The sequence below is a fragment of the Mchenga conophoros genome, linkage group LG7 (genome assembly GCF_057382185.1).
Source record: "Mchenga conophoros isolate Kocher_MC1m ecotype Shallow Benthic linkage group LG7, M_conophoros_male_GT1.1, whole genome shotgun sequence".
In the NCBI taxonomy this organism is placed as follows: Eukaryota; Metazoa; Chordata; class Actinopteri; order Cichliformes; family Cichlidae; genus Mchenga; species Mchenga conophoros.
In genome coordinates, this window is record NC_140532.1 from 53,706,318 (window position 1) to 53,720,611 (window position 14,294).

Consider the following 14,294-nt stretch of genomic DNA (forward strand, 5'->3'; position numbering starts at 1 on the left):
GTCATTTTAGCCTTGCTGTGCCACAGAAGATGAAACGTACTGAGTTCTGCAGGAAATTTACATCATAGCTTATGAAGTAACTAAAACCTTCGACATGCACCTCCCGAGAAAATTACATGTCAGGTTAATGCAATGAAAGTTAAAGTGTAGGGTCAAGAGGGGTTACGGTTACGTTAGGACATACAAGTCTAAATCAAGCTTTAGCAATGATATCTTAGGTGTTAGAAACCTTATTAAGCCTAATCTTTCTCTAGTTTCAAGAAGACTAATTATGACGCCGTAATCCTCTAATGCAAATGGCATCTACACACTTTTGCTGTGTGTGGCTGTGTTGTCAACTCATTAGTCAAGTCAGGAAAAATCAACATGGTATAATAATAAAGATGAATGATAACCCTGAATTTCTCTTAGCCTAGCTTTCTGAAAAGGCTTCATAGTTTTTAAACTGGCTTCTTGAGCATAATGATGATTTAATTAATCGACACAAACATTAGTCTACAGATTTGGCACTAGGCTGTAATCTATGAGCCTATGAACTGATCCATAGCTTAAAAAGTGGAAAAACCTTAAACTGCAAATTTGTCATAACAAACGTAACGTATCAGTTATTTTGTGAACAAAAAAACATACTTGTAGTGAAAGAAATTCACACATCACTGCCACATATCAAGGGTACTTTGATTATGCAAAAATGTCTTCTTGATTCCTTCACTTGCGTCTCTTCCTTTTTTTTTTTGCATCTCTTCCAATCAATAACATCATGTAGACGTTCAAACTAACAGACCTTTTTTCTATACGCTTATTGTTGGGATTTTTACCATCATTTAACATTTCTTGTGAATTTTCTAATTTATATAAGGATTAATGTTATGTGTCATGATTTTCAAGGTTCAAGGTTCTTTATTTGTCACATGCATAGTTATACAAGTATAACACACAGTGAAATGTAGCCTGACACGCTCCTCGACATGTGCAAAAATTGGGGGGGGGGGGGGGTCTAGAGGAAGAACATTATATATATATATATATATATATATATATATACATATAGTATATACACTGGGTGAATGTGCAGTAGTAGCAGCAAGCAGGTGAATTCTGTACATTAATATGAATAGACATCTGACTATTTTACAGGATAGACAATATAAACATATTTAAAATAAAAGGAATTGAAATGTACATTGTGCCTTGGTTTAGTGTCTGGAAGAGAGTCCTGTCTCAGTCAATTATAGATGATGTGAGAGGGCGGGTGTGTGTGTTTAGGGCACGGATGGCTTGGGGATAGAAGCCTGCGGAACCTTCTACCAGATTGCAGAAGTTGGAACAGTTTGTTGCCAGGATGGGACGGGTCCTTCAGTATCTGCGCTGCTCTAGTCTGGCATCTCCTGGTGTAGGTGTCCTGAAGCGGGGGGAGAGCAATCCTGCAGCAGCGTTCTGCTGTACGGATCACTCTCTGGAGAGCTTTTTGGTCCTTCACACAGCTGTTCCCGAACCACGATGTCATGTTCTGTGTAAGGATGCTCTCCACAGCGCCTGTATAGAAAATCCTGAGGATCTTTGGAGAGACCCTGAACTTCCTCAGTTGTCGTAGGTGATACAGGCGCTGCTTAGCCTTTTTGGTCTGGACCTGAATGTGGGCAGCCCATTCAGGTCCAGACCATAGTGCCCAGGTCTGAGCACATAGTGCTCAGACCTGGGCACTATGTGGCACTTTTCTGGGCACATAGTAAACCACCACATAGTTCTGAAAAAAATGGGAACTAACACTGACTTGACTTAATAAGCTACTGCAGAGGGCTCCTCTCTTCTTGCTCCAGGTCTCCTCAAAGTGTAATTAAGGAACTGGAAAATCCTACATAGCACAGAGGGAACAATTTCCGGGTCGCAGGAGGAGAGAAGACGAGAGGAAGCATCGGTTAGACTAATGAAAAGCACCCAGAGTCTTTCAGTTAGTCGAGTGATTAAAGTGGTAGGTTCAATTTTAAATGCCCTAAAAAATGTTAATGCAGCCTCAGTTATATGGCACTCCAACATGTTTGGAGTAGCATACATTTTGGGAATATATTCGCATTGAAGAACATGATTTATCCACCATAAGGTCATCTCAATTCTTTTTTCCATACCATCATGTCCTGTTGAAAATCATACTGTTGTTATGAGGGGAGGCCAGATTTTCTTGGTCATCTTCCTGCAACATATATAGCAGTAATGTATACCTTTTTACACAACTTCACTGAGTGTGTTCATCCCGTGCATCTGCTCACAAAATTAATAACAGCTTCTTTACGCTGCCCAAACAGGGCTTTATGAGCATGCACTTGTTCCTGAGACTGTATCCGGATATAAGGCGATCTGTTACCTGTCTAATCTTCTGATATTGTACATGTCTGCTTCTCTCTCACGAATGAGGGGAAACCATAAGAAAATCCCTTAAAAAACAAAACTGAGTTGTTTTGGCTTTACATTAGATTTGCATTATTTAGCATCTATATTTGCAATATGCTGCTGATATATATTGTTCAGTATATGGATAAGTAATTCACCTTAACATGCAACTTGCTTTTTCCACTCAAATGAAATATTCAATAATTCTGTCTTTGATTGAGCAAAATGCTGTATAAACATTTAGCACTAAACGAAAAAGGACAAAATGTATTTAGTGTCACCATTCACCATATGAGTGATTTGTTCAATAAATAATGCTATGCTTTTATCTCGGCTTTTCCATTATAGACCGCAGTGACTGATTTATGAATACTAAGCACTTTTCTGTTGAATTGGATAGAAAAACAGACCAAATACTTTGGTTTTCTCCCTTTGCTTTTGTAACATTATTGAACCTTTTAGCCATCCACGTCCTTATAGCCTCTAAATAACAAAAGGCAGTGGTGAATTGAAAAGTCAAGGCTATTATTTCAGTATTGGCTCACACATTGTACAGCGTGGTTCAAGCAGAGCTGTTGAGCTTCAGGAATGTCGGACATGTACGGTTATGACTGAAGGTTGAAAGCATTTCTCTACAGACACTCCTGCTCAAAGACTGAACAAAGCATCTTCAACCATCTCTTACAGTGGTATACCTCATTCTTATAACCCTAATCTTTGACCTATGACCTTTAAGCAATACATACTAAAATGCTGTATTTTTTTGTCTTTACCCAAATGACTGGAGCAGAACTGGCAGAAATCTTTGGTTTCTATAAGTTGTAAAAACTTGAGATTTTAAATATATTCATGCAGTGTGTGATTTTGCTAAATTGTGTGGTATCACTGTGATGCCATAGGGTGTTGCATTGGGAAAAAAAAAGAGTATGTTCTACAGCTCTCTCCATACTCTTTCATTTGATATATTACTCATTATGGTTTCTTAAAAAAATGTTTCAAGTAAAGCGCTATACAAATGCAGGCCATTTACCATTTTACCATTCAAAATTGACCTTGGACCCACAAGGCCTGACCCAGTATTGTTGTGTAGTTTGAACCAATCCATAAAAAAATTGGGGCAGTATAGTTTTTACTGATTTACACATTTGCCATGGACCTTGACCCTCACCCACTTTTCACCAAAAATAAATCAGCTCGAGCTGTTATTGGTATCAGACAAAATTTTAAAATTATATCTTGAAAACTGTGGATGCTGTGTAACAAACAGACAGACATACTGTCTACCCTCAGGGGGAGGATAATATTTACTTGATTTATAGTAAGCTCTTGTAATTATGTAATAATTACTAATTGTAACAATAATGTTGCATAATTGGGTCATTTTCACATGAACAGAGGCATTTTATATGACTTTACAAGTTAACAATATAAGTAAAGCATATGTCTTATTTTCCTTTTTCTGTCAGAACAAAACTGGAATGTTTTGGTAAAAAATTATGCACTTTATTTTATTTTTGTAACACACTTTGAAGCAGGGTAACAGATTCCTTAATTGCAAAGTGCAAATCAAACAGTGCCAAATTGTAACTAACCCGAGGACAACTGTTTGAATCTGCCCGATTTGTACACTGAATTTTTTTTTTTTTTAAGAAAGTTAAAACAGCATCTTTTCATCGTGGAAGACAGTTTGATTATTTATTGAGTTTTTAAATTACTTTGTTATGAGCTATTAACTGTTTTTGATAGTGGGACACGTATCTGTACTACACAGAAACTGTCCATGTCTATAGCTTCTGGATATCTCTTAGTTCGCAATAGACAAACGCTGTCGTTTTAGTGGTCACAAAATGCCACCCAAAATAATATTACCCACAAAGAGCATTGAGCATTCTTTATTTCCTATGAACACTTTAGGGACAATATAGCACAGTTCAAAGCCTGATAGAGCTGTCAAGGGACATCCAGTTATGTTATTATTTTATTGTCAATCACCAACAAGCTTCTCAGGATTTTAGCACTTCTGTCATCTCTCAATGAGTAATTACAACAACATATTATATGGAAGCGTTACAGTGCAGCAAGTCAGTGTGTCATTTTACAACAGCTGTTTTCAAAACTGTAAACCAGACATATCCATTCAGTTAGAGCATTTCTATTGTCTATGTTTTCTTTTTTCTGTTTCTTTTTTTTTTCTTGGGCTTTCTGATTACTCAGTACTCTTAAAGCCACATCAAATATTTAATGCACAGTTTATAGCTCTTTATATTATCAAGTAGTTAACCTTGCTTGACTGGCTGACCTCTGGCTATGACTTGGGGAAATTAGCCACTACATTTAGGTTCAATAGGGTAACAGCCGAGGTCAACCTGTGGTGATTTAAATAAAAACAGATACACAGTTTGAATGAGAGATCCCAGTATTTGCTCCAAATTGAAACTGATATTGCGAAACAGAATATTTCAGACTTTTTTTAAGTGATTAGAAGGCTGCCATCATCTCGTGACATTTCAAATGCAGTGACAATAGACAGGCTCATCACCATATTCTCACAGTATTCTCAGTAAACGCCAGCAGTAGTTTGCGAATGTGGGTTTTTATATAATCCTGTATTTAGACACAAATTTAAGGCAACTTAATAAATGAATATTAACTTTTGATTACTTTATACTTCTACTTCAGTACTTTTCTTATGGATTTATTGCACTTTAGTATACTCTTATGCCATTAAATTCATCTTACATACAACTTCAAGACATACTTCTCAGTTAAATATTCTTTGAAGATGTATCAAATCATTATGGACTGATATCAGTTAAACTACCCAACTGCATATAATGTAGAGTGATGAAAAGTAGCTATGCATATTAGAGAATTGTAATTGAGAAGTTCTGAGGCACTTTACTGTTTTAATTTCATGCTACTTTATACTTCTGCAGAACCATTTCAATGAGAAATTGCCTACATTGTTCTCCACTACATTTATCTGACAGCTATAATGACTTACTTTACAAATTCAAATTTCAAAAACCTTTAATGAGAATATCTATCCAATAGCAAGAATTATTTTCACCTCGGCCAACTATACCATTAAAATCCTATTTAAATGCTAATGTTTCTGTAATTGTATAACACAAAATAATACAACTCTGACAAAAGCCAATTAGTCGGTACTTCTATATTTATTGTAGAATTTGCAGATGATATGCACTTTCACTTAAGTAGTGTTTAATTCAAGATCCACAGTTGGAGTATTTTCTTAGAGAACAGCACTACTTTTGCTTACAAATGGATCAGAGTATTTCCATTACAACCATATCCCAGCTGAATGGCTACTTACAGTACGGATGAAGGCTTCAGTAATAGTGCAATATCAAAAGCAATGCTTTGCAAGTGTTCTCTGAAAATTAGAGCGGGTATATTATTTACATTACTTAAATATTTCGCGCCCCATTCCACATCTCATTTTGAAAAGTGAGAACTATCGCTCCAATAGAACTTGGGTGGAATGAGAGTAAAGTGAGAAAACGCCCACTTAATTGACACCAATTGTAAGCCATATGGTCATATGTTAACGGCAGTAATTAGAAAATCGTAATTTTCCAGACAATGCCATTGGCAAGAGATGCAACACACCGGTGTCGATTTTAATGACCACACTGTCGTCCAGAACTACAGGTTCGAATGCCACTGGAAACGTCAGAAACAGGACAGAGGTAATTGGTCATTACATCTGGTCAATACAGGCGCGAGCACAAACAACTGTCTGTGTGCACGTGCACACACGCACACGTTTTGTCAAGCCCTAACAGGTCCACCGGGGTTTCAACAAGACCTCGTACTCACTTTTTTTTTTTTAATCTCCCTCTCTCTCTCTCTCTCGCCCTCTCTCGCGCTCTGAAACAGCGAAAGCTGTTGGCTCGCGCGCGCTCAGTCTAATTATTCCACTCTCGCGCAGCTGAGTGGCGAGTGCTGAAAGCTCCGCACCGCTTTCCATCTCTTCCTTCCGCACTGCGATTCCGTTAGGAGACGGTCCTCTTTGGCGGACACGTACTAGCCCACCTGGACAGAGGTTTTCATCAGGACACGGAAACGTGTTAAAAGGAGGCTCGTGCAAACGACAAATGCACGCGACCCGAGGCCGGTGCCCCCAGACCCGACGGGGAGGGAGACAAGCAGAGCAGTGATGGGACAGTTCTCGGGAGGATGCTACCTGAGTTTTTTCATCTTTGTGCTTCTTGGTTCGCAGGCGCCGACCACATTAGCGAGAGGTAAGCTCAACACCGAGACACTTTTTGAAGAGCTCAGTGCTTTTGGTGGCGTCTCACTCCTCCCGAATAAACTCAATAAAAAGGTGTATGCCCCGACAGACTGTGTTTCTGATGCTGACTCTACTTGTTTAGGATTTTTTTAAAGTAATCTTTTTTCATGTCCAGGTAGTGTTAGCAATTTATGTTTGCTTGACAAACAAACAAACAATAAAGCTTCAGACACCTTTATAAATCACATAAATTCAAATTAAATTAGGACGAGTTTTTTCTTCTTTTTTTGTCGTGCGCAACAGACTGGCTAAGATTTGTTTATAAATGCTGCTTTAATAGGTTTAACGTCAGTTTCTTCTAGTGCAACAAAATGCTTATTACTAATCTAAATTTGCTTCCTTAAGGATATTCTCTCTGGAGTACAGTTAAAATGACTAGGTTCTGGTTGACTTTGATTTCACTCAAGAAATGTTTGAGAGTCTCCTCGTGTTTTTTGTTTATTTTATTTATAAGATAACATAACCTTTATTAGTTCCACGCGTGGGAAATTTGTTATATTTTCAATGTTAAACCCATCTCAGTTAGACAAAGTCAGTATTGTGATGGACCAGTTATAAGTGGTTTAATAGCAATTAATAACAATGTCTTAATTCAATGGCAGTGACTTTTACCTCAAGAACACCGACTCATATCCTTTAGCACGGCATAGTCCTGTCCTGTCACTCATTTTCTTACTGCTCTCATCTTACTTTTCTTCTTCTGAGGCTTCTCAAAAAAGCTTACCATTCATTCATTCTTTCTGTTGCTCATGATGACACTCACTGTGAATGAAAGCAGACTGTAATAAAACTGCTCACACTTTAAATACTGATTATATCGTCTATAATATACAAACGTGCTGTTTAGTGACTAAATTATGCACAAGGTATGGTATAAATGACACATTATTCACATTTCAAGTGGGCTTTCTAGCAATTATATGCTTTTGAATATATTAACATTGGTGCCCATGTGCATCATTGTTGGTTGCTGGGTGATTGTATGGTAATGGAGCAAACTAGTGAAACATGCTTTGAATGTAGTTTTCCACTCCTATGCTTTGTCGTACTGAAATTGAGAGCCAGGACAATGTTTAACATTATTTGTTAAATCATGGCATTTTGTTTAATTATGATTGCTGGTGAGGTGGGGGGGTGGGGGGGGGGGGGGGGGGGGTTATGTTTCGCAATGTGCAAATTGTGATGCTATGTTGATAGCATACTGGTAAAACTAGAGAAGCTGATAGCTTGGTGGCCTTCCTCATTTTTCTTGCTTTACTTTAAACAATAAAATACCTCCCCCCCTTCGCCAAATATGCACGCACATGCATATCTTCTGACAGTAGCTGCTTTTTGTTCGAATGTTGACAGGCATGCAAAAAAAAAAAAAAAAAGGCTAAAAGGCTCATTATTTGTGCGCATACAATGTAACTGGGAAAAAGTACTGTACTTCAAAAACCCAATTTGGGGCTTGCTCTAGCCATTTTTATGTCCACTCCTCTGCAACTGGATGATCAGAGGGTTGGGTTTTTTTTTTTAACCTTATGAGGTTGCAAGTAGACTCCTGCAAAAAGCTGTAAACAACAGATGCAGCTTCAGCTCCTTTGAACATTTTGTCAAATCTAGATTACATGTGTTTTTGGTGTTTCCCCTACATAAGACAGGCCCGTCTTTTATGACATTATATCACATGAAAGTAAACATCTGAATTTATCAGTTATGTGTCACTACCAGATTCAGAATGTCTGATCATCAGTAAGCTGGTTACTCATGATGTGACGTGTTCTATTTAGCCAGCAGATTTGAATGTTCATTGACTTAATGATAATACAGAAAACTGTTTTACTTAACTGACAACATTTAATGAAACCTGTGGTTATGCACATGTTATATGCTGTCTTTTGTCAGAGAATAGATAATCAGAGAATCTTTTTTGCTTCCGCCAAATCCATCCTGACCTATTGACATCCATTTATCTCATATGGTAGCGTAACAAAGGTGCATTTGCAAGTCAATTAGTTAACTAGCCCCAAGGTTTTTATTTTTGCATCCCAAGTTTTGAAATCAGCTTCAACTTGGAAATTTACATAGCATAAATATTATATTAAGCCAAAGTATCTTAAGGGCAACTTTGCATGTAAGGATCAGGGGGTTTTACCGATCTTTTAAAGAAAAGTAGGTTTAAACTAAGGCAGAAATGTGTTTGAGATAACCTTTCAAGACTGACTGTAAATTGTATTTATAGAACCAGCTACCATGGCTACATTTCCATGTGAAGTGTTACATGATTTTTTCAAAGGCTTGACCTAATATGCTTGGATAGAAAAACAATAATAATGTTAGTGCATGAAAGGAAAATGTGCTTGTCTGCCCTACACATTTTTTAAAGGCTGCATGGACGTATTTTGTAATATATCTTTCGGATTTGAAATGGCTTTCACTTGGGCTTTAAAAATATTTATAACATACAATAATACTGATGTCTGCAGTTAAATACTTTATTCAGACATGAAATTAAGTGCTATGGAAAGGTAGTCTCCACACACACACACACACACACACACACACACACACACACACACACACACACACACACACACACAACTGGTTAAATAATGTAAAAGCAAGATTACTTTGCACATGATAAAATATAAATGGCACGTTACTCACACGTGTTGACACTAAATTTCACTTCCATAGCCACATACATGTAGAGAGTCCCCTATAAGTAAATATTATTTATCAGTTAGATGCCAAGTTAAAACACGGTCATCCAAATGCATTCAATGATGGGATAAATCACTTGTGTTCAACAAGCAATTTTATTCTTAATGTGCCGAGAACACCAAGTGACAACAAAAAAAAGACCTTAACCCAAAAGAGGAACCTTGCAGTCAGTGCCTGCAGGGGGATTCAGCGAGGAAATGCTGCTGATAAAATGTTGAGCAGCACCAGTGAACATTACAGACGTGTTCAGTGTTTCTCCTAGGTTGACTGCTTTGGGGGACAGGTAGGCTGTGGGAGTGATAACCCCCACAAAGCTTCTTTAACCTTATCAAGTCTAATTGAGGAAAACACTTCTGACAGCTAGTAAGGAAGACAAAGGGTGAGCTGAGCAGGGTCGCACAAAGATACTATCAAAAACAATTCCAGCAGTGCCAAACAACACCACTTGAACAAGAGGTTCACTGGTCAAGTGCCAAGGAAGGCTGGTTCTGTGGCTTGATATCCACCTCCACTGATGATCAGATGGATTTCAGGTGTGGATGATTCAGGCGCTCAGAGAGGGGCGTAGCAGACAGGCGTGAAATATAATAAGAGAGAGATCTCTTTTAAAAAGAGGCCAGAAGAAAGTTAGTGGCCATAACAAGCTTATTCCCCTGTGAATAAGAGCTCTATTGTTGTCTAAGAAGAATTAATATCATATCTGTGCGACATGGCTGCAGTGGGTTGGAGTGGGTTCTTCATTATGATGAACATGGGCACTCTAGATATATATTTCTGTACTCTAGATGCATCGAATATATTTGCGGCTGAAAATTGCTCCCCAACAAAAACAGCATCAATTTGTTAAAGAAAAATCACGTAAATATGACAGATTTACAGAGCACAAAGTGGACAACATACAATAGCATATACATGCATACAAATAGTATAACAATGACACATACTATGGCATATAAAAGCATTAAATAAAGCATAGAAAACCACCTGAACACAGCCAATTAGCAAACCATTGGTATAGCAATTACTTTAGGCTATAGCATAATGCACTTTATGTATAGCTATTAATAATGAAGTAGCCTAGTTTTAAATAACGGGTTCACGATTGTCAAATCTTTATGCATAACATCTGAATTAGTGGTTTTGGAATTTTTTTTACTGTCACACCAGTGGGCGAGTCAAAATTTCAAGGTGTATTTATTGCACATGATGTTCCACCAGTTCCTCCATAATAATCCATAGTCATGACTTTTCAGTCATAGCATTTATTTTTGTCTGTGTTTTTAGCTGTTTTCTTATGCATAGAATAACATCAGCAGGCTAATAAAATATTAAGTTGCACTAGCTAGGTTAATGATTTTAGCTTTTGTATTTAAAACCTGGCTTACAGTACACTGGTGAAAAAGGCCAGTCCTACTTCTGCTTTAGCTTGCTGCCCACTATATTAGCAGTGGTCAACTTCTCCTGACAGGTGATTTACTCAGGTGCAACTGAAGTCATAAGACAGGTAGCTTTAACAGCACTGTCTACTGACAGCCTTTCCCCTCCTTTTTTCTGTGGTCAGTCATGTGGTGTGATGGGTATGTATGATTTTCTATACAAATGAAACTGATCCATTTCCTCCCTTGTTAACCTCTTTGCTGTCAATCAAATTGCTTTAATCTGTAATGCTCTACAAATACACTGGTTTTCTCTGTTACAGAAGTTCTTTAAATTATTATTTTAGGGCACCCATACATACAGTAAAACAGTCTATTCATAGCTTTTTGTGTAGGTGTATAGCTTACAGTTTGCAATAAAAACGTATCCCTGCCTGTCCTTGCCTCACAGCCCATCAGTAGGTACACCGTTTGGCAACAACTAATTTCAGTTTTTCAGAAGAAAAGTTTCTGTTAGTCTTAATTTTGAGTCAAAATTCCCATGTTACTGTAAACGTATTATTTAGGCTAACATTCAAATATTAAGTCAATAATTGGTAATGGCACCTCTAATTTTTTACTAATACTGCTAGTATTGTGATTTTGGCTTCTCAAAATTAAACGAACATGATTGAAAGATATTGAAAATGCATTTTCTGCCAGTAGAACACAAAGCAATCAAGTGCTCCCTAAAATCATTGCATAATAACCATGTCTACATGTGCCAATCACAGCTGTTCCCTGCACCACTCAGCGAGAACTTTCCTGAGTGCACTTGACCGCACTGATATACTACAGACCATCAAAACAAAAATCAGCTGTCTGTCACTGGGGAAGGCAAAGAGCTTGTCTCTTGAAGCAGATCATCATCAGTTCTTTAGAGAGACTTCAAATTTAGGGAAGTGATGTTCACCAAGAACAACTCATATGCAAAGAATGCTGTAGAGCTGTGTGCACTGTAAACCATCACAACAAACTTATTCAGCTATCTGAAAATACACCACAACTTGCAATATGATGATTGCATGAAAGCAAAGAAGAACAATACAGTGGTTGCTAACATAAATTGTATAACTGAGAATGAGCCTGTAAAGCGGGTGAGTGTATTCATCCAGCTCACAAAGACACACTGAAATCACCACAGGAATCACATTCAATTTGGCTAAATATATTTGTTCAAATAACATACTGGACAAAAGATGTGCTATGCCCTCGCGGATATTTTTTTCCACTGTGGCAAAACCTGTGCTTTATGCAAAAAGCAGGGAAAGTAGAGAGGGATCTCACAGCTGTTGGGACTCTGCAATAAAATGTTGATGTCACCAAAATCAATTATGTATCAGTGACAAATGATTGTGATCTCAGTAATTGTGATAGCCCTTTTGGGCATATTCATGCACCCCTAACCCCTGTGTATTATTTTTAAAATTCAGTCAGTATTTTTATTTCAGGAATATTATTTAGTTTGTCATTTAACATCTGTTTTCAGTGAAGTATTAATTTTATATATTGAAATTGCCGCCAAAAACAGCAACAATAAATAGCAATTACTGCATCTCTGGAAAATAAATATCATTTTATGTAACTTCTACTAAATGTTTTTCTTAAAAAAAGACTACATAAACAATTGTTGATAACACTGATGATGATAAGTATTGTATCAAAGCTGTAAAACACCACTATCTTGATGCCACTATTAGTTCAATCAGTTTGTATTTGCATTTAAAGTCTTTCAATTCTCTTAGTCTCTTAACAAAGCAGAAGAACAGAGAGAGATACCAGCCTAGCTGAGCTTTTGAATTCATATCACTGCATACAGTGAGAGAAGACCATCATTTGCATGGCAGTACTGTCCATAGATTTTTGCTGAAGGGCTGTGAAAAGTGGCTACATCTAGTAACAGAGTCGTTTAGTTGGCAACAGTGATGGGATCTGAAGCGTGATGATGGATTCTGTGGGGGAGAGGGATGTTAGGTGTACAAGCTGGCACAGTCTGCATTGAAAAAAAAGATTGAATTCTAAAAGTGAAAAATGAATATCTACCTAACAAATGAAAACTGGAATAGTTGACAATTGTGTTACAAGCCTATTTTGTCTAGGCTAACATGTAGACAAAATTTAAGTAATCAAAGAACCTGATAATTCCAGAAGGTTCACAAACCTTTTCTTGTAACTGTGTGACAAGGTAAGACATTAAAACAAAAACAAACAGCAGAAAGGCAGGTTTCTGTGAAAGGCATGACCTAAGGATGTGAATGAATTGGACAAGATTCAGCAGCTTCTTTTAAAACATCTCTCAACATCTCAGGTCCAAATGGGCTATATTAGGTAGGGTCGTAAATGTGCATTGGACCGTAAATTGTCAACCCAAAGCAAGACTAATCAGGTTGGTTGGATAACTACAGTGCTGTTATAACCTTTGTGCAACAAAAAGCTTATGCTATATGTATAATATTAGGACCATGTTTGTTGTCTTTCATAAATTCATTGATCAAGCTTCTGTGAGTTGACCATGCAACTCCTTGTGCTACTAAAAATGCATCTGGGCTTGAGCATGGAGTAAGTGAAAAAACTTAAGAGAGAAACAGAGATACAGAGAGGGAGGGGAATTGAAATGGGGAGGTGGATAAAAGGCAATGGAGTCATCTCTGCCATGTTTAATTTATCACAAAAATGACTGCCAGAATCTTGCTCAAGCTCTGGCTTTCACGTAACTGACATTACACATGATATGAATTCACGAGCCCAGCTGGGCTAGTATCCACTGTTGTTTTTATTCTGCTGGAGATCGCATGGTGGTCATATTCCCAGTTTCACTACTGCATTATTTAAGGGGAACCCATTTCTCTCCCCAACCTATCAACCCCATCTTCTGTCATTTATTCTCCACATTCCGAAGGAGCTGAGCTCATGCAGTCAAAGAGCCAAAAGAAATATTCTCTACAGGGAATATAGAAAGCTGCAAAATCAAATATGTGGAAATATTGACCGTGTTTTGGCTGCTTGGACAAAGCCCTAACTGTAAGATAGCTATTCTTTTTTTATGGGATCCTGGGATTTTGAAAACTTTTAGATATAATATTTCCTGCAGATCTTTGATTGGAACAGAGTCCTTTTTGTTGGCTAAAAAAGCCAAAAATAAATAAATAAATAAAAAACCAATAAAAAAACCACTATATTATAAACTGGTTGCTGGAACATTATATATCTATTCAATTCAAGCATGGTTGTGTAGAGCTCTTCCTTACTACAGTTACTACAGTAGAGTACAAAGACCACTAATTGTCTCAGCAAAGATTTCAATTTATTGTTTGGGATTTTATTTTTAAACACACAAAACATGAACAGATTTCCCTGATATTTATTATGTGTAGTTGTGCATTTACTCATTTAGTTTATGCTCTGCCCTATTTCAGTCATCTGCTAGTTGTGTTTATGGTGCTCCAAATGCAACAGGAAAGTTGCAG

The 14,294-nt window shown here is 37.3% G+C and overlaps 1 protein-coding gene across 1 annotated transcript in view; it reads left to right on the forward strand.

Annotated features, from left to right (window-relative positions):
* The first annotated feature begins 6,094 nt into the window (after positions 1-6,094).
* The window catches only part of LOC146571141 (netrin receptor UNC5D-like), a 185,316-nt gene continuing 177,116 nt past the window's right edge, over positions 6,095-14,294 (forward strand). The window contains exon 1 of the mRNA XM_085280169.1: positions 6,095-6,656. Within this exon, the coding sequence (XP_085136295.1) occupies positions 6,572-6,656 (85 nt within the window). The 5' untranslated portion in view covers positions 6,095-6,571. The remainder of the gene's footprint in view (positions 6,657-14,294) is intronic.